Below are 21,523 nucleotides of genomic sequence, written 5' to 3'. Positions count from 1 at the left end.
TTGTCATCACCGCTTATCTTAAAAGTATTTCCAAACTGCTTACGTTGCAACATATACTGGTATCGGTGTTGGTGCGTCCCTACTCTCTGTATAATAGGAGGGCACTGCAGATTTAACATTGTAAACTTGACAACCACACTGGCTGGACCAAACCCAAAAACGCTCCTGGGCTTACTGGCTGTAATAATAATGTCCCCTTTTGGGTGTGATTTCCTGCAGGTTCAGGCCACAGTGGTGGGCTTCCTGGCAGCAGTGGCAGCTGTGTGTTTAGGAGCCATTTCCAGAGGAGGCGTTGAACTGGACCAGGCAGCTGTTCTGTGTGCCAGCAGCATCACCACCGCTTTTGTAGCTGCTCTGTCTTTAGGTCAGTCATCTGGGACTCATTTTTCTGCTGCATTTAAAGCAGTTCATGATAGTAAGCGGTAACTGTCCGAGGGAAAACAATAAAGTAAATTTGTTATTTAGAAACTGGTTATTCTATATAGCTTTCCTGCAGTAAAAAAAGTTTATAAAGTAAATTATTGCTATGTTATTCATACAGATGCAATTCCTGCAACCCTCTCTGCAAGATAATAAAGTGTTTGGATGAAAAGAGCCTAAAGCTTCACATGATGAGGAGCTTAATAATCTTTTAACATAAACCCTTTGAGGTAGAACTGGACGAGAGGTGGGAGAACTGTGAGTCTGCTCAGTGAGTCATAAAATTAATATAAATGTATGAAAATCCATGACTCCTCGTCAAGAACATCATTTCTTAACCCACAAGCCACTAAATTAGCAGTTAAAATAACTCTCCAGTAATGAAGTCTTGAAGTGCTTTATTTGACATGACACAAAATGGGGAATTTTATTTTGAAAACACTAACACTAACAAAGTTCAGAGTGACAGAACAGCAAACCATCATCATCCCCTCCCAACATGTGATCACTGACCAGTCTGTAATGCATCCCGTACACAAACTTGACTCGTGGCGAAAACAAATGTCTGCCAATGTCTCAGCTGGGACTCATTTCTTTCTAGCATTCAGTCTCTTTACTCCGCTGTTTCTCTATGAATATTTTTTCTGATATATATTATAATTTTTTTTTTATACTTGGCTCTGCTCTGAATGCATCTTGTTTCATTTTTCATTTTCTAGCTGTCACTGTTAGGCTGGTTGACAAGTATCTTTATTCACAGATGGGGGAAAAAAACAACTTAATGTTGTCATGTGGCTCTTATGAAAGCATTCTGCCACAACACATTAAATGTTGCCTCTCTGTGTGCAGTCTTTGTGCAAAGTGCTGACAGTTGTGGTTTCTCTCAGTCAGTTTGTTTCTGTCTTCACTTCCACTCGTCTCTCGTTGGTCTCCGTAGGTCTGGTGATGATCGGAGTCATCATAGGTTCTAGGAAGGTGGGGATCAACCCTGACAATGTGGCCACGCCGATTGCAGCCAGTCTCGGAGATTTGATCACACTGTCCCTGCTGGCTGGAGTCAGCACCACACTCTACAATCACATAGGTGAGAAGATCTGACAAAAGAACACACGAGGGAGTTAATCTAGATCTTATCGCTGATTTATGATCCTCTGATACGCTTGTCTGTGCAGCAATGCTGTGTTCTATCCATCAGTCACTGCAGCAATTTGTGTACCTTTTGAATATGACGTCTTGTCATTTGATTTATGACCTGTTTCCCCAATGAGACACATCTTGAATGCATCATGGTTGTAAAGTAGAACACAAGGTGGCAGCAAAAGTCAGACTTATTTTTCCCAGTCTTCGCACCATGATGTGTGTGTGTTGTATGAATATGTGGCGATGATACCGTTTCTTCTATATTCACAACGTTTCAGGCCTTTTAAAGGGTTAGTGCAGGCATTATGACGTGTGATTGATTGTATGAGGCGATGGCAAATAATTAGTGGGTCAATAGTGGACCCTTAAGACTCTTTCACAATTAAATTAGCAGGTATATCTGTCAAACACTGGTGAACCCTGATATTAACTCCATTCTCATTGGTTGTTGCTGTGTCACCCATGCTTGATATATGACGTCACAAATGCAGCAGAAACAAAGCAGTCTTAACTATTTTGTATCTTTTACTTCGGTCCCCTGTTCAGTGAACAATGTTTAGTCACTAATAAAATGAATTAAGATTAAATACAAAATATTGAGTGCTGTCCCAAGGTGTAAAAATGAAGGTTCACATAGGGGTCGTACCTATGTTCCCAGGGTCCTATGTTCCCCGTTTTTCCAAAAAAGGTCCTATGTTCCCCACTTTGTATGTGACAGGGGAACATAGGACCCTTTTTTGAAAATGGGTAGGGTTAGGGTTAGGTTTAGAGAAAGGGTCCTATGTTCCCCGGTCACATACAAATCGGGGAACATAGGTACGGTCCCCTTCACATACACCTTTTGACTCTAAGCTATGTAGTACATATGCCAGGCCTGTATGTGGTGCTGTAATGCTGTGACAAAAATGTAACATGTACATAAAACATATATTTATATGAGACAAAGCAGAGTTTATACTGAATAAACACATTCTCACTGGTTCAAAACCTGTTGAAACTGGATTAAACAGGTTTTTTAAACCAGTGGGAATGGAATAAAACTGTGTTACATTACTATATCCTCTTCTTACATGTATGTTGTGTTGTGTCGGGGATAATGAAAGTACATTTACATTCATGACTCCTCCGACCAGCTAGTGCATGTGTCAGTATTTAATGACCACAGACGAGAAAATACACAGAAGTGCATTTCTTCACCGTCTTTATGTGTTGCTGTCATGCAGATATATGGTACCTGTCCCCCCTGGTGTGTCTGGTCTTCCTGGCTCTGATCCCACTGTGGGTGGTCGTGGCTCGACAGAGTCCTCAGATCAGGGAGGTTCTCCGCTCAGGCTGGCAGCCTGTTATAGTCGCCATGTCCATTAGCAGGTATATACAGTGTAATCCTCATGCTCTCTTTTTGGACTTCATCACAAACTGTCAACCTTAATGGTATAATAGATTTTTTTTTTTGAGGAATTGTGTAGTTAAAGGGACAATGTGTAGTATTTATGCGTTCATATAACCCAAAATCCACTTTTTTATACATATTATGTGCTCCTGCATTGTCTAGTAGCTGTATAATAGTTTTTGTTTCATTTTCGTAGTGTTTCAAAAAGTCATGTAAAATAACATGGTCGCGGGCCGCGGTTGCATAGCCACTGTTAGCAGCGAGACGCCATGTTTCTACCGGAGCCTGTAAGGACAAACGCGAGAGAACAAATCAAGCGTCTCTTTACTTGTAGTGGAAGTCCCGCCTCCTCTCTCTCCGCTTCGTCTGCCATGGCCGCGGTAGCTCCGCCCTCTCCCTCGCCTCACGAACCTCATCTGCTGACACGGAGAAAGACGACGAGGACGACATTTGACCAGCTGCGGATACCATATCGCTCAGGGAAGGGAGGGGGTGAGCAGAGCAGCAGGTCTTTGTTGTAAATTTCAGCCTCTCCTCTAGATGGCACTTTAAACTACTTACTTCACCTTTAAAGGCGCCATATGTAAGAGTGTGGCCAAAAACCGTTACTACACTCAAATTCAAAATACCGAGGTCTTTTAGGTTTCGTTTTCTCCACCACTGTAAGCTCAGACGTAATTGGCAACCCGTGGTTGCTCGGCAGCTGAGACTCTACTGACTGCAATGATTGGTAGATGGCCGTAGGTGGCGCCACGTGCCAAAACATGATTTCAAAACATAAACATGAGGCGAATATTTTGGCTGTACTGTACTGTTGGTGAGTTCAATATGTTATATGAATATTATTCCTGAGTCTCTGTGACGTATTAGGAGGATTTTATGGCCAGTTGCTTTAGATTTATTACATGATGCACCTTTAAGTTTGAAAGTAGGTGCATGGCGACCCTGAATTAACCCTGAAGAGAAACTGACAGATTTTGTGCTGTGAAATATAATGCTTCAGGAAAATGTGTCTAAACCAGTCTGAAGAGTCTTTAATTAAAACCTGCTGATTCTCCTTCAGAGCTCATGCAGTCAAAAGAACACTGATTAATGAAGTGAGAAGGATAAATAGTAAACTGTGTGTGGACTGTTAATGTGAGTGGTTTCCTCCAGTCTGACTCCAAGCCAAGAAACCGCGGCTCTAACTGTGTGTGGTTCTCTGTGCTTGTGATTTCCAGCTTCGGAGGCCTCATACTGGACAAGACAGTGAGTGATCCCAACTTTGAGGGCATGGCCGTCTTTACACCCGTCATTAACGGTAAGCTGGTGTAATCGAGTTGGGGGTTGAGTTGAGTTTGCCCTGAAGTGGATGTTGACTAGACTACAGAGTGAAGGTTAAATAGCACATAATGCATGCTGCTCACGGAAACCAGAATACTAAGGATCCAGCAGTAGGCATGGCAATTTCCATTTCAATAAACATCTCTAATTAATGGGAGGTGCATATAAACATAGCAAAAGATGCCGTCGCACAATTCTGTGATATATGATGATGTTATATTTGTCTAAAAAATGAGGATCATGGAGGCAAATACATATAACATGCAGTCTGACTAACTGTACGTTTGTTTTTTACTTCTTTCATTCTCGCTCTGCACCTAAACCTTCTGTCCTTGCACAAAATGTTTGTGAGCAGAAAGGAAACACACTCCAAACTGTCATAATCAGGCTCAACAAGTTCAAGAGAAATGATGTCATCAAACATCAGCTATAAGAAAAGATCAGATAAGATGACTCTGTTTGTGTCACTTCTCGACAAAACTTTATTGGCAATAATTGATCTGTATCGTATTCATTTCAAAGATGCTTTATTGGCATGTGAAATACAATACAGTACATACAAATTCTAATAGTTTGTCCAAGTGGCAGGGTACATTCACATTTTTGATAAAAAAAGAACTGTGGCCAAGAGAATGTTAATGTTAGTTGGTCAGTGTCAGTGAAAGAGAAGCAGTCTAAATGCTGTACATGATCATTATTATGAATTCCTCGGAGCTACCGAACCTGTCAGCCTGGCTACGGCTCTGAAAAGAAACAAGGGCTGGTTATTTTCCTCCTGTTATTGATGAGTAAGTGGCTACTCTGGCATCGCAGTGGGCCGTCATTTGTTTTAAGATTACCTTGTCAGGCTGAGATTATTGCCGTTTTGGCGGAACACTATATTTTTCCACAATTCGAGCTTTAATTTACAGGTTTGGGATTTGCACTATATATTTTATGTCGCTTTATCAGCGTCTTCTTTTTAATCCTACAGCAGTCTTTTTTTTCAAGCAGATTTAAACTGTCATTGCGAAATGGACTGAAACCCCAGTGTCTGTCTGGAAAAGAAGCTGGTTCTAAAACCTTGGAAAATATTTGGCTCTTAATATAAAAGTCTACATCATTTAAAGTCAGTGCTGCCAAATACTTTTGCAAATGAAGCTTTTTAAACCACTGGAACAATTTTAGAGGCAACAGCTTTTGTCGAAAGCACCATTAAGGAACAGCTTTGGGTCTGAGTCACGCTGAGGTTGCAGTTTTTTAGTCTTTTCAAAAATGTTGTGTACACAGTTCGGGGAAAAAAAACTCCCTTAGTCAACTCAGACAATTTAATACACAAGTTTAAGTGAGTTGTTGTGAATTAATGATGCAATTGTACAGTAGCTTAGCAACTTTAGCTTGTGTTACAGTGTCAGTCTAACTACCTAGCACTACTACTCCACTTTCAGGGCACAATAACCAACGTTATTGAAGTCATGACCATGTAAATGGAAAATAGCAGTTTAAAAGCTAGCTTACTCTTAGATATTAATATATTCCTTGTTTCTTTGCTCCAGATGACAAATAAATAATTTGCTCCCTGGTGGCCATTCAGTATATTGTTACTTCCAGGTTGTCTTCGTTTGACATACTGGAAGACGACATCCACCTATTTCAATCGGTTTCCTTTTTTATCATCATGTAATGCATTAAACTGCATTAAACCCACTTTTTATTTGATAATAAAAATAAAATTGTATCTTCTAATAACAAATATTCTAGGAAAATGAGAAATGACCCTGGTTTTCATTTAAAAAAATTCTGGTCATCTTACGCTTGCTCTCAATAACCAATGAGAGCGAGTTGACCAGGAAGCAGATGCTGCGTACTTTTGTTTAGAACCATAACTTGTACGAGCCAAGTCAATTACGTCTTCTCAGCCATGATTTCATCCACAGTTTTTTTGTATTTCTCAGTCCGCCTCCATTTCTGTTTATATTCTGAAGTCACGTTACATCACACGAGTTTCTGTGTGAGATCCCAAAGAATCTCCTCCCTGAAATGGTTTGATTAAACGCCAAAGGTGCGGTCCTGTGGTCCCCTTGGTCTGGATCGTCTAGTCCGTGCTTTCTCAAGGTTGAAAACGTTGAAAACCAGTGACAATGTGGTCTCCCACGTTTTCAAAAATCAAGTCAGATTTGAAAATCCTGACTTCAGCCAAAAAAACTGTGCACTGCATTGATTTAATATGGCAGTTTCAGTGTTGTTCTTACAAAACTGCACATATAAAGTCTGAATTTGGACTAGAAAGAAGCAATCAACCCACGTTTGTAGGGTACAATGTATTATAAGAAAGTGGAGTAATTGATTCCTTTTTTCAAAGAATTATATCAAGGTAATGAGTTAAAGCCTAACAAATATTACGAACAAACAAATAAATGGCGTCATGTTGAAGTTACAGGATAGAAGAAATAATCCAGAACAGAGGGCAGGAGAAAAAAGGGGAGAGAGTTTTGTAAACTGACCCATGTGCAATCCCTAACAATGAAATTGAAGCGTTGAAATTGCATAAGGCTCTTTTCTCGCAGGAGATCATTTAAAAACAAAATATCTGCTGCAAAAATTTGAGAATGGACGATACTTTAAACACAGTGTATGAGAAATAATCAATGTTCCACTCGTTAATAGAATTTTAGGCATAGAGAAATAGAAGCAGCACTCAGCAGTTACTGGTTTGGCATCGAGGCGGTGCATGCAAGGATCAGTGGAGTATATATGAGTTGGTTTAAACCACTAATGGTGCACGCCCACTATCCAGACACAGCAAGACAGGCCTTTAATAATCATCAGCTCTCACCATCACTGTCTCTCATTTTGTCTCTCACATCCTCTCGATGTTTATCCCTCTCCAGTCTGGTTTGAATTTCTCCGTTTTCCTCATCACTGGCTTGCATTAAAAATAAAAACAAAAACAAAAGAAACAGTATTGTGTTTTACTCCAAGTTCCCTCGAGTCTTTTTCATCTCACAAAATAACATCTGTGCTCATTTTTGGAAGATAAATAACTTGGAAAGGTGTTTAGTGTAAGTGAATTAGGCACAGATACAGCTGTCAGCGTTATTGTAATTAAAGTGGACTTTTAAACGACAGAGGGGTGTGGAACAGTTGTCCTGCAGTGTGATGGAACTAAGCTGCGCGGAAATGAAAGTCGCCTCAATTTATATTACAGGAAAAGAGCTAAAAATCTTATGTCGTATCGATCTGATGGGCAGATGGTGATTTTCTTTTTGGCGTGACCTTTCTCGTTCTTACAAAGGTGCACATATAAAGTCTGAATTGTGACGAGATAGGAGCAATTAACCAAAGTTTGCAGGGTAAAAAGAATCTTTAAAAAGACATCGTTGCACGGCCAGTTTCATATTTCACAGTCAGAATCATTCGGCCGTGTAATGCGGTTGAACTTTCTTTCCGCTGGTTCTGTTTGTGTAGCTGCTCTTGTACTTTTTGTTTTGTGTTCATCTGTCAGTGACTGTGACTCACATGGCAACGGTTTAAACTTTAAGTCCGTGTGTCTTATTCAAGTGGCTCTGGGATTAGCCCAGCCCGTGTTGTTACTTGATTTAATTTATGTATGATGATGAAACCAAGAAAATATATTAAATTTGTATTTACTTCCAACTTTAAAGCTGTGTTTGCTGCCCACTGTTTGAAAGAACTTGTGGCTTTTCTTTGGTCATTAGAATAAAAAAAATCAATACCAGTTTCCCTGTGTGTTGTGAAGATGTGCTGGAAAAACAACGCGGCAAATGCTTGTCATTTTGAGTTGGTTTTTGTTTTTTTACAAATTGGATCTTGATGGGGATTCTTTAGGAGTTAAAAGCAGCGCTTTGTAGTGGTTTCTCTGCATTGTGTTACAACCTGATTGATCTTCTCTTATGTGTGCCTTCCTTCTGTTTGTGTTTTCTTTTTTTTACCCTCCCCCCATTGTGTGTGTGTGTGTGTAGGAGTGGGTGGAAACTTGGTGGCCATCCAGGCTAGTAGGATCTCTACATACCTGCACTTCTGGAGCATCCCTGGAGTCCTGCCCTATAAGATGAGGCAGCACTGGCCCAATCCCTTCATCACCTTCTTCTCCTCAGGTTTCACTATTTTAATTCACACTGTCCATGGAATCTAGTGAATAAACACTGAATGATCTACAGTAAGAGCAACGTGGTAGTTGTAGACATTAGTTGAATTCTTATTCTTGTGGCCTGTGGGCCCACATATAACTCCCATGAGTCCCACCACTTCATATCAAGTTATAATGAGTTACTTCTATCTAGTTCTGTGATTCATAGAAATTATTGTGGTATCGTAATGGAATATCAAAATATGATTTTAAGCTCATGTTGTTCACCTTGATTGAAAAGTTGTTGTTCTTTCCCCTTAAGGTTTGACCTTTTTTGCCCACTTTTTTGACACTTGACCGCTCCTCCCCTGACCAGTCTAGACCCTCATTGGCTACTGGGTCATGTGATTTTCAGACTCTTAAAATAAGCATCGGTTAGAGTTTAAAACTTCCAAATACTGTCATCTTCAGAAATAAGTCTGTTTCTGCTGCATTACAACATATACCACGGGGTTGACAAGTACATTTGACCGTGGGACAATTATTTGCTCCTCAATTGAGTGTCAGGCCAATGTCTTCATCAGGCAAAGCCATATTTTTTTCTTCTGATATAAACTATCCAATCTTCCAAATACATGAGCTGCCTTAAGTTAACGTTTCACCTCTCATCCAAGAGGCTTCTTCAGTCACTTCTAGCTAACCACAGAAGATGACTATGACCTCTCACTGGTTTACAACTGCGTGAAAGCCACTTCTCTCTGTGTCTCCAAGGTGTGAATTCAAAGTCGGCTCGAGTGCTGCTGATGCTAGTTGTCCCCGGTCACCTGGTCTTCCTCTACGCCATCTCTCTGCTGCAGGGAGAGGAGGCTCCCATCTCTGTCGCCTTCACCATCTGCTACCTCTGTGCTGCTCTGCTACAGGTGAGAAGAGCACTCGTGAGCGCTTTCTCGTGAACTCACTGGCCCTCACTTTACCCCGAAGTTTCACACCACCCTCTGATACAAACTGTGGAAACAAGTCATCAGAAGGTACATTATAAGATTTGGCACGGCCTGATGAAAACGGCCACAGCCAGCTGTTACCTACCTGTGAAATGAGCCGTGCCAGATGTTGGTGTTTGAGCAGCTGAGTGAAATTTGTTCTTGGAAAGATCTGAAAGTGCACTTCTGCCGTGCTCGCCTTTCTGACCTCCTCTACATAATGTGACAGTAATATTCTGAGACACATTAACATAGCCCTACAGTGTTAGACTTTTTTAATCTTTGGCCAACTCTATAAAAGTCTTGGCAATTTGGCAAAGTCAGGCAAGTCAGTTTCACTGCTTGGACTTATTTATAGACAGCTACGCACGATTAGCATTAGTTAAGCATTAATTAAATATTGAATTCATAATTTATAACGCATGAATACTCGTTTGTATGTAGTTTACAAACATAATTATAAGTGCTTTACTCATCCCATCAGCTGAGGAACAGTGTCCAAATAGATGCTGTACTCAAGCAGCCAATCAGCATCCACCTCCAACCTAACCCGCTCAGTACATGCCAACACTTCAGCGCATGAGTAAAACATTTAGAATTGTGTTTATAAACTACATACTAATGAGTATTCATGCGTCATAAATGAGGAATTCAATATTTATTAACTGAAAATACTTGCAGGATATTTGTTTAGAAGATGGATGTGTGTTTGCAGAAGTAATTACAATTTACAAGGTTCACTGAATGCACCTCCAAGCTGAACACGCTGTTGACTCCACATTACCGACACTAGCTCTCATGCGCTGGAGTTATATTTTGTTTGTTTTCTTTATGTAGAGACACCATTTTTCACACTGCACAACTCAACATTCAGAAATGATGATATAACATTTCAGAATTGTCAGTCTGTGCTTCCCAACCGCAAGCGTATTGTATGTATATGTGTATATATATATATATAGATGTGTATATGTATATAGATGTGTATATGTGTATATATATACATATAGATATATATTATTATTATTGTCGTTATAGCATTGCTAAAACAACAAATATAGGCCTAAGACTTCTGCATAGTACTGTATATATCTTTTATCACCTATTTAAAATGCTTATCTCCTTGTATTTGCTGTTTTCAATACTTTGTATATCTCCTCTGGCTATCCACGAGTTCACTGACATCTCAACTTCACCATTACAGTTTTCAGAAAAAGGAAAAATTGTGTGTTTCACATCTGCTCCTTCAAAATTAAAAGAGCACTTTGGAAGAAAAGAAAATATGGAATGGGGTCAATAGATGATAAAACATATATATATATATATATATATTTAACATTATTTGTTTCCTGCTCTCTTTAAGGTCACTATACTCCTCTATGTTGCTGACCTCATCGTCCGCTTCATGTGGAGGAGGAGCCTGGACCCCGACAACTTCTCCATCCCCTACCTGACCGCCATGGGTGACCTGCTGGGAACCGGTTTCCTGGCCCTGTGCTTCCGCTCCGTCTCACTTATGCACAGTCTATGATTTTATTTCTCTCCTTTCTGAACTCTTAGCACCAAACCACTGTCTTAGTCTTATTAATCACGTTGAAACTGGATTTCCTTTGCACAAACAGGCTTTTGATTGGACAATAGTGTGTTTTATGATCTTTATCACTGGACCAGTTAAGGAATTAGTCACAAAATTCACCTTTTAAACTGGTGGAGAGATGGAAGATGTGACAACCAACCCTTTTTGCAATCGTCTGGGGTGGAGCATGTCCAGCTCTCAGCTGGATCAAATTTTATTTGAGAGGAAAATATTTTAAGCGCTAGTTTTAAGTTGTCTGTCCTTCAGAACATCTGCTCCAGGTCAATGAATTTAAATTCCTCTTTCTCTCATTCCTCTATTTCCCTGTCATTTAATTTTCTCGCACTAACTAGATTTGAGTTTAGGTTCAATGGAGGATGATAATGATCGGTTAAGACAGCAGATCAACTGTGTAAGCCAGTAGACATGGTTTCCATTGACCTTCACTGTGAGCGACTGGTGAATCAGTGGAAATTTTAACAAAAGCAGTCCAAGTTTGGGCAAGATGTAATATGAATTAAGGCTAGAGGGTTGTGGAGGATGATGTATGCATTTCACCAACTGGAATTTTCCTGGATGTGTTTTCGTGCACGTCACAGGAAGAGATTTAATCATCAAATTAAAAGTCCTGAATCTTCATTATAATTTAAATAATTTACTTAATCCCTTAGGTTCTGTCTCGATATATATATTTGGTTTCACCTTTTCATTTGTAGATACTGTTCTAACAGAGTCTAACAGACAGAGGGCGTGACACAATGTCATCGCCAAAGCCAAGAGAGTGGACCACACAGTGGAAAACAGTGTAATTAGGTGGAGAGCTATTCAGTAGGTGTGGTTGGTTTTGCTCGTAAACAATAGTTTTACATGTGCTCTCTTTATCGGAGAACCGTTACATAACAATTTTTTTTTGCTGAGGAACCGAACGAAAATTAAATTAAAACCAAGTGTTTTACATAAGGAGGTCTGACATTTATGAATCATGTGTTGGGTTCAGAGTTTGTCTGTGTGCCTGTGATGGCTCATGCTGGCTTACACAGTTTGCATTAAATATAATTTGACTAGTAAAGCAGTCATAACACCCTGAGCTCAATAATAACAGATAGATAAGTCATATAATCTTTATTTAAAGAGACATTATGGTCTTTGGTCTCATTGACCAGAAACCTTTTTCTGATTATGGGAGCCGAGATTGTGACAATGTCAGCGTGGCAGTTTTCTCCTGTGTTCAAATGATTCTGTATTTGACAACAAGTCATCCTTCTTTCGAACGTTTTTGCCCCCTTCCATTTAAAACAGTTGTGTTTTGAAAAAGCTGCAGTAACAGCATTGTGCACAAATTCCTGTAATGACTGACAGCTGCTCCTTCTCACGCAGTCCTTTGACCGTGGAGAAACTAGTTTCACGGCGAGTCATCAAAAATTAAAAAAACAAAAAAACACACACAGCGTGGCTCTGTCTGTTGCATCCAGAAATGAATAGATAAATAAATGAAGGTACTCAAGCTAGCAATTCTAATATCCAAGTTCCCCAATTCAGAGGATTTACCCAAATACAAAATCGGAGTCGTCAACAAGAACTTAAAAACTACAGGAAAAACAACAAAGTCCCTGGGACATGAATAAAATCACATAAACAAATTGGTTCTCTTCTAAATCTAGTCATCTCACAGCTCCATAGCTTCAACTGAACCTCTGAAGAAGCACCCGGCAGCATAAAAAAACACCATCCACCCAATCAGAAGCCAGGGCTGGCTGCGGTCATGATTGGCACCAATTACGGATCAAAGCTGCAATAAAATACTCATGAATATTTTACCAACTCCTCTTAAGAGACGGTCTGCAAAGTTCATGCAAAGACCAACACCAGCCTTCACAGAAACTGTCTGCAGGTCATTCTGTATGCAGACGATGTTCTGCTTTCCGTTTGCACATAGAGAACATACAGTTCTACAGTACAATGTGAATGAAATTAAATTGGCACATGCGACTAACAGTAATAAGTATGTGTGCAAATGAGGTGATTTTCAAAACACGTAAATAAATAACAAATTAAAAGCCCACACTTATCACTCTGAGGGTAACTTTTTTTCACCGTGAATGTTGTGCTGCTTCTCAAACGGCACTGATAATACCAAGTATAAGTGTTTTGCGTTTTCATACATTAATTTGTGTTTCACGTCTACTGCAGGGGTCTCGCACTCAAAAGACCAGGCGGCCACTGAGGGTCTAGTTTGGTCAGTAGGGGGCCGCTCAAGTAGGGAAAAAAAAGAAATTGAGGAAGAGACAGCGAAGTAATAATATTTATGATGATGTTTGACATACTTTCAAAATAGAAGTTAAAAGAAATAAGTTATTTACTTTATAATAAGTGATGAGCCACATGAAATTGATGGGGGGGGGGGGGTTCACGAGTTTGATCCCTCTGATCCTCCAGAGGATATTGGGTATCTCCTCACTTCCTGCCTTAGTGCTCATTATAAACCATAAAACCTCATCATACACGCACACATTAGTTTTTTTTGGACTTGCATCTTTCAGGCATTTTTCTTTTTTTACATTTCTACGTATTTGTGGGGTCTTTGTGTCTGTGATCTCTCTCTCGCCTCACATGCTATCGGAAGAAGCACATCACGTCACAAAAAGCGATCACAACTTGTATTAAAAACTGCAAAATTATTATTATTAAAAGTATCCTGCGTACGAGTGTCGTCTTAAAGATATTCATCCAGTCTTGAAATAACACAGAAAAACAAACGTGTGTGTAAATGCACTGACGTCACATGGAACATTGTTGATGTTTGCTGTTTACCTGTCGCACCTACAGTACTTTTTAGGGACAAACCTCGTAGACACTGGAATCTGAGGTGTCGAGTGTTTGTTTGTGAGTGTTTCAGTGTTAATAGTGCTTTTGCTAAAAGCTTTCATTGTGACACTGTTACACACTTACCTTTCCTACACGAGAACAAGCAGCTATTGTTTCACTTGAGCTTATTGCGTGAGGTTAATAATGTGTTTAATGTCATAATGTGTGAAAATTGCTTTGGATTTTTACAAAGAATCTAGTGGGGGGTATTTTTAATCATTGCATAATTGTTTTGGATCATAATCAGACCAGCTAAAGGTTCTCTACTTGGTTTCTGTGGATACTATGTGCAATTTGTTCCTGAACAATGTTGTAAAGGGAAAACTGATTCAAAATCACATTGATATTTCTGAATATATAGTGGATTTAGGACCATATACTTGATGTGAAAGCAGTAAAAGTAAGACAAATAAATAATAATAAAATGTAATATTTCAGATCAAGTTTCAAGCTTGAACTATGTTGTAATGTTACCATAAAATGTCTATCAAAGTAGATGTGGGCATCATGGTTGTGGAAAGTAAGTAAGCCGATGCAGAAGTGTCTGAAACCTGCATTCTCTTGAATGGCCATCATGGGGCAGCTACTTGCCTAAGAAAGGTGTTTGGATCTACTTTTTGAGAACTTGATTTATTAGTTTTTGTCGTTTTGGTTGCAGTTTATAATCTGAGGGACAGCAGATGTCACTGAGATGAGCTAAAACTGTAGACTGAAGGATTGTATCAGTCAAATGAAATGTGACTTGGGATCTTGTTTCCTCAGGATGTCAAAGAGTGTGATTTTGAAAACGGTTGCAAAAAAATGCACTTTTGTTATTATAGTTGCCTTGGAAAAGAAACCACTCACAGCACTCGTCTTACCTGAAATGTTGTCGTCAATAACAGCCATGTCGGCTGTCAAAAAGCAGCAGCAGCAGCAGCAGCAGCAGCAGCTTCATATAAGTGTTGCAATAGTCCTTTACCTCACTGTCTGTAGACAACACTCTGGTTGGTCCTCAGTGTTGACACTGCCACATAATGGACTTTATTTTCTAACCCTGATGTGTCTCCACTGTCACCCGAGCTTCCACACGTCCAGTTTTTGGCTATAACGTCCTCTAATGTGCGCAAAGATCACGTGTGAAAATGAAAACATGACAAGCTAGTGTTTTTGGTGAGTGTTTATGTGACTTTGTGGTGATGATGATGATGATGATGATGAATTCTATTTTAATAAAAACTAAAAGTGGAAGGAAAGCTGTCTGTTGTACACGATTTATCAAGACTTTAAAAAAACTCACATTTTAAGAAATTGCAAATTAATTTTTTTCCGTCTACTGTTGTGCACACATTTGGCGTTGAGCCCGTTGAGATAAACAGTTGTTGGTGGCACTAATTCTCCAGCCATGGGCCTTTAAATCTTTGCCGGAGACAAAGCCACACCAAAGAAGACGTAATTAAACATCACAATGTAGTCTCGTAAAATAGAAAGTAATGTGGTATTTTTTGTTGTCTGGTGCTCATTTGAGGAGGGTTAGTCACGTTTTCCTCCACATTTAATGGCACTATTCATTTATTTTTTTGTCTTTGGAGTCTTTCAGGCGTTTTTTGTTTGCCGTTTGCTTCTGTTGGATTTTCTCACATTTACGCTCATTTTAAACGAGATGACAATTGTTATTGATGTTTCCCACCTTTCCTCTGCTTCTCTCTGCTTGTGTGTGTGATGGGTTTGCATTGGTGCATGATTGACTGATACGACGACGAGTGTTTAGGTGGATGTTGGGAGCCGATTGGTCCTGCACACAAGGTTCCAGGAGAAGAGGTCCGATCAGCCCAGCTTCAGAGGTCATCGGTTTATTCATGTGCCCAGGTATTCTCTTAGACCGTGGTTGTAACAGCGTACTTAAAAGCTCTCCTTAGCAATGACTGACTCCCTTTTAGTCGTAGTGTATTTCCATGCCTCTTCCCTATGTCACCTTTTGACAAGTTTAATGAGAGGTGGGAGCATTTAATCACAGACTAACAGCCTAAACTCATAAGTAGAGGGGAACGCCTCTTTTTTTCGGTCTCCTGATTGGATAAAACCTTGTGGCACACTGGAACAAGTGTTCCTAAATTTACTGTCAGAGCTCTGAGACGGAAAGATCCTTGTGATCCATCCATTTTCTCCTGCTTGAGGGTGGGGTGAGGGGTGGCTGACATAGGGGCGAAAAGGCGGGGTCACACTCTTGTAGCCAGTCCATCGTAGGGCCATCCTCTAGATCGGCATTTCCCAAACTTTCTATATGGGGATCCACAAGGTGGCAAACTATTGTGACCGAAAACACAAGACCCAGGATATTCAGTGACCAACTAAAAGCCATAAATTCGAGTAAAAGTATGACTGTTTCAAGTGCAGGGAAAGTGCCTATAACATGGATGGCAGCATTGTTGCATTTGGCAGCATTATTTCGATTTTTGGTTAATTTAGTGCGGACGAAACTGTCTCTGAGTCTGGTGGTTTGTGCTCCGGCAGCTCTGTAACGTCTGCCAGATGGTCAAGAGACTTCAAAGAGTTGGGGCCCGGGTGAGAGGGATCCATGATGATCTAGGGTTGGGTACTGAAGGCCGGTACTTTTTGTACTTGGTACCGATTCGCGTCAGTACTACCGAGTGTTGGTTCACTTTTAATGAATCGGTGCCAAATTTCGGTATTGGAATGTCTGGGAGATGCGCGTGAGAATGTGCGAGCTACGTGTCGCGGGACTACAAGAGCACAACGGCAGTAATGGCCAAAGTTAGACGTAGACAGCACTCAATGTAATGCTCGGCGGGGCCAGGGAAACGCCTCAAACCTGATGAAGTACCCGGTCAAGCACAGGATGTATTTAAAAGCTAAATAATGTAAAGTATTTGGAAAGTGACGACTGCTGCAGCACTGCTAGCATTGGTAGCTGATGCTACCAACATTCGCGCGTCCCTTTGTTGCCCCGCGGAGTCGCGTAGAGAGCCGTGACATGTTGCGTTCTAGTCGAGCGGGGTCAGCCTCTGACTCGCGACTCCTCAAAAAGAGTTTGCTTGTCGTTAGCCACGTCTGTGGCTAGCGCTAGACAGGACCGTACCTATGTTCCCCGGGTCATATGTTCCCCGGGTCCTTTGTTCCCCGGGTGCTATGTTCCCCGATTTGTATGTGACCGGGGAACATAGAACCCTTTCTCTAACCCTAACCCTACCCTTTTTCAAAAAAAGGGTCCCATGTTCCCCTGTCACATACAAAGTGGGGAACATAGGACCTTTTTTGGGAAAAACGGGGAACATAGGTATGACCCCAACGCTAGACAGGTGGCTAACTTTCTGCTGATTAGCTCACATTCCACAGCTGATTGTGTGAACACAAGAGACAAAGGGCATCCAAAATGAACGAGTGTTGGCTGTGGAAAAGAGAGGTCTTGTTGTTGTTGTTGACCTGGTCCTAAATTGGTAAGTTGGTACTGGTACCGAATTCCAGATCCCGTATCGGTTCGATTAATGAACTGCTCTCTGATAATATTGTGAAGTGGCAAGTTGGTCCAGGGGGCGCAGGTTCAGCCGGTGATCTGCAGTCAACGTACTACGAGTATGCTCTCGATGGTTGCTCGGTAGAGCGCCACCATCAGCCTCCTCTCCACGCTGTTCCTCCTGAGCACTCTGAGGAAGTGTAGTCTCTGTTGTACTTTGATTAAAACTTTTTATGCTTGTTACCTTAAACATATACACATAAGTATGAACTACAAGTTTGGGAAAATTATGTAAATTTGTCAAGGGACCCCCCCACAAAAAACCTGTGGCCCAGACTTTGCAAACCACTGCTCTAGATTAGTGACAGCAATCAGAACGTCAAGTTCCTGCTATCAGTAAAAGTGTTCAAGATTGAATTTATTTCGTTTCCAACACTGACTTTTGTGTGACTTCACTCAGTGGAGAGCTTCCTCTGTCATCAGCAGAGGAATATAAATAACTGTGCCATGAGAAACAAACAATTCAAAAATAGCACACTCTGCTTCTGCTGTACGGGTTTTTTTTTTTATTTGTAGAAACTTCAAGGGTAACCAGCCAATCAGTCAATCAATCAATCACATCAGCGAGTGTACTTCACTTAACACATTCACAGTTTTGTGACACAAGTAAACAGGTGCATGAGATTCACTTTCGACTGTGCTTGCTCCGTTCACCGTTTCACCAAACGACTACGCAAACATTTCTGCAGGAAAAGGGAAAAAGGCTGGAGACGATCGCCATGTGGGCACTTGAGTTCGGAAACACAGCGAGTCGGATCTCTTTCCCAAGAGCAAGCCACTGACTTGTTATTTGTTTTCTGTGTTTTCCATAAAGAAAAAAAAAAGAGGAAATTAAAAGGTAAAGACACATTATTTTGTGCAGCATATCATCAAGCCTTCGCAAGAAGAAGAAAAAAAACTGAGGGTGTGATTGTTTTTCCCATTTTCAGTTTCCTGTAGATAATGGCTTAGAGATCACACCCTCCTACGCAGGAGGAGCATTTCATGATTCAAACCCTGCCCTCCGTGTAAATAGGACTATGATAAAATGGTCAGTCACAGTCGCTTTCTGCACACAGATATTGCACCTTTCAAACAGGAAGAAAAACATGTTTTTTTTAAAGAGCAGACCTGCCTGACAAACACAAACTAGTTAATGGAAGAAATACGGTTAAGACGGTGCCTTTTCCTGCTGGTTCAACGCCCGACCGATCTTCACGTGGCCCCAGACGCAACTGTTTTACGCTGATAGACGTGTCACTTTTAATGGGAGTGTAGCGTGTGATGATTGACTTAAAAAAAACAAACATTACAGGTTCCTGATTTAGTGAAATGTTGCCAACTCATCCAGGGGAGGATTTGTGGAACATGGCCAGGGACAAAAGACTTTGTGGAGACTGTAAACTGTTACAGAGAAGCACAGCATTTGGACAGTTACACGTTTCTGCAGAATCAACAAACGACTGACGCTGTATTTGAGTGTTCAAGCATGACAAAGCTTAAATCTTACACAAATCCTCTTCACATTCTGAGACCGATCAATAAATTAAAAAAAAACAAATGTCTGAAGACAGAAAACAGGGAAGACTCTGACAATACTGCAATAAACATGACCCATACTTTCAGTCAGACCACATGACATGATTTGCTGTCACTGACCGCGTGGGCAGGGAGCGACAGGAAACCTGAGCTGAAAAAGAACTAGAAAGTGGATGATTACACGAGTCTACAGCACCAACTTTGTAAGAACCCCGCTTATATTCTATGATTGGCTAAATACAGAGAAGAAGACTGCACTGACACAGATAAATGGCCTCAAGGAATGTCTTTTTATAAGATATCCATACCGCTAATACGGTCCCTAAGGTATGAGTTGCTTTCAATGACTCATCAAAAACTGTTTCTTTTAAATATACCATCGCCAAAGGAGGTGACAGTTTAGAGCCGTGTGATCCCATCATACCGCCAGGATCTCATGCTATACAATGCCTGACACCAGACACCAAAAACTGACACCTGGGCTGGAGGCACCACCTTCTATCTTTTTTTTTAGTTAAGTACACGACTGAAGACAAAAGCCAGGTTCACGAGTGATCATATCACGTTTCAGACACATGGCGAAAGTGCAGCCAAAATTCCAAGTTCTACTTCAGGCAACTATTGGTGCTTTTCCATTATACAGAAGAATCAACGTTCTTTTTTTTGCTTTTCCATTACCTGGTGCTTTTTTTGGCCCCTGCTCTGGCAAGCTGAGCTGATACTAAAATGTGGCGTCAACAGACTATCTGGTCAGAGAATGTCGTCACTGGAAGAGTCATGAGCGCGACATCCGGCGCAAGAATCAAACCGAACAATGCCAAACTGTTGATCGGTTAAAAAGTAATAAAAATCCTGAAAACATGCGTTCATCTCCAACATTCAACAAGGCCATTTCTATGTATTTCAGTTTGGTGATAGTGTCAGACTGAGTCTGTGCTCCGGTCATGCAGGAAGTACTGAGCGATTTGGTGAACTAATCTTTTTTAATTAACTGATTCTAATAATCCAGATACACCGAAAACAACTGCTTTGCCCGTCACTAATTTGCGTCGCATATAAAACCACGCCACAGCAGTTTCAGACAGCCGTTGCCTTAAGGCGGTACCACGGACGTGCCTGATATCAAACTGAGTAGAGTGGAGTTGTGTAGTGTTAGAACAGTTTAATGGAAAACCGGCATTTCAATGACGTGGGGGAGTTTGATCAGAAGGCTGGTGGCAGGGGGCGGGCCGTATGGGTTACATACAGATTGTTTTCCCTCCCTTTCCCACAAGCATCAGGGAGCTTCTTGTACCGAAATGGATGTCATTTTTTATCTCTGTTTGATTATTAAGCTTCCGCTGTTATGGAGACATGGTGGCATAAAATGGCGGCCTCTGTAAAGCAAGGCCCTTGCCTGAAGTCCATAGAAGAGCTTCACGGGCAATTGCGAGTTTAAAGCAATACTTAGGGGTAAATAACCGTCCTGAATGATACACACTGGATCTTTCAATGTATTGATTTTGTTTTTCACGACACGTGTATCTGAACAGTGACCCTTTAAATCCCTCAATTCTATTATTTTATTTCTGTGTGAATGTGCAAATGTCCAAAGGCTCAACAGTCTGGACCATATTTGTTGTAGTAATCAGAGAAGGGCGAAGCACTGTTTTGGAAACTTTGACCTGTAAAAGATCCAACTGGGATTGGAACGAGAACCAGAGTCATCTAAACACATGCGGCAGAAAAAAATAAATATGTTTCCTCCCAAAAATAAGAAAGTAGGACGACAACGGCAGCTGCATAAGATGATGGTGAGTGTCGTTCATGCACTTCAACAATTTCACAACAGTGAGTCTTGTGTAATCTAGTATTAACTGTGGGGGAAACGGACAAAGCTACAATCACAATGAACAAAAGCAGAGTCAGTTAATTGAGTTCAAAAGTAGATTTCCAGAGGGATTTCCATGATAAGACTGTTCTTCTCAACCCTGGGAAATATTTATTCTTTCATCCATTTTTCACTGGAAGTTTTACTCGAATCTCATGCTCCCCAACAACTGAGCCTGTTCCCGAACATTCTGCTGAGTCACTCAAACCACAGTTTCTGTTTTGCCTGTAATTAGTACAGATTTAGTTCTTTTACAAAACCTTGTAGCGAAACCTTTATTTTGGGAATGTACAGCTCTGGAAAAATGCATTTTATGCTAATCTTTACTCATTTACTGTATATTATACACTAAACTTTACTCATTTCATATGCAAGTCAAATTTCCCTTTCTTGTTTTTCCCCTGAAACAACTTGGTTTTTTTTCTGTCTTTCAGACACGGAAGACAACATTCTACTTTCATGAAATTATGGACTATAATTAATATAACATACAAAACACTGATTCCCTTATGACAAAGCAGTTTTAAGCGGAACTTTGCAAGTCTAGTTGCTTTTTCTGCCTTATTCTCTACAGAGCTCCCCCTTCAGTTCAGGAGCACATAATATATATATATATTTTCAACAGCACCTACTACATCCATCCATCAATCCATCTTTATCCTCACTCCCCCCTGCCTTCCCCTCTCCTGGCACATGTGCATTTGCTTTCAACGGAGCCGGCAAACACAAGCAGTGGCTGCCATTTTGTGTTTTTAAATTCTTGCCATTTCCTCTTCCTGGCTACCTTCTTCAACAACATTTTCCTCTGTTTCCATGCCATAATGAACTTCTAAAATAATGCTATCAATGCCTTGATCT

The 21,523-nt window shown here is 40.6% G+C and overlaps 1 protein-coding gene across 1 annotated transcript in view; it reads left to right on the top strand.

Moving 5' to 3' along the window:
• Positions 1-14,874, top strand: part of LOC310931367 (solute carrier family 41 member 1) — a 32,150-nt gene extending 17,276 nt beyond the window's left edge. The window contains exons 6-12 of the mRNA XM_083894496.1: positions 220-364; positions 1,358-1,504; positions 2,784-2,928; positions 4,171-4,250; positions 8,236-8,370; positions 9,114-9,262; positions 10,686-14,874. Of these exons, the coding sequence (XP_083750622.1) occupies positions 220-364; positions 1,358-1,504; positions 2,784-2,928; positions 4,171-4,250; positions 8,236-8,370; positions 9,114-9,262; positions 10,686-10,853 (969 nt within the window). The 3' untranslated portion in view covers positions 10,854-14,874. The remainder of the gene's footprint in view (positions 1-219; positions 365-1,357; positions 1,505-2,783; positions 2,929-4,170; positions 4,251-8,235; positions 8,371-9,113; positions 9,263-10,685) is intronic.
• Positions 14,875-21,523: the final 6,649 nt, after the last annotated feature.

The sequence above is a fragment of the Microchirus variegatus genome, assembly GCF_963457635.1.
Source record: "Microchirus variegatus genome assembly, chromosome: 9".
Lineage (NCBI taxonomy): Eukaryota > Metazoa > Chordata > Actinopteri > Pleuronectiformes > Soleidae > Microchirus > Microchirus variegatus.
This window is presented reverse-complemented; position numbering and strand designations above follow the sequence as displayed.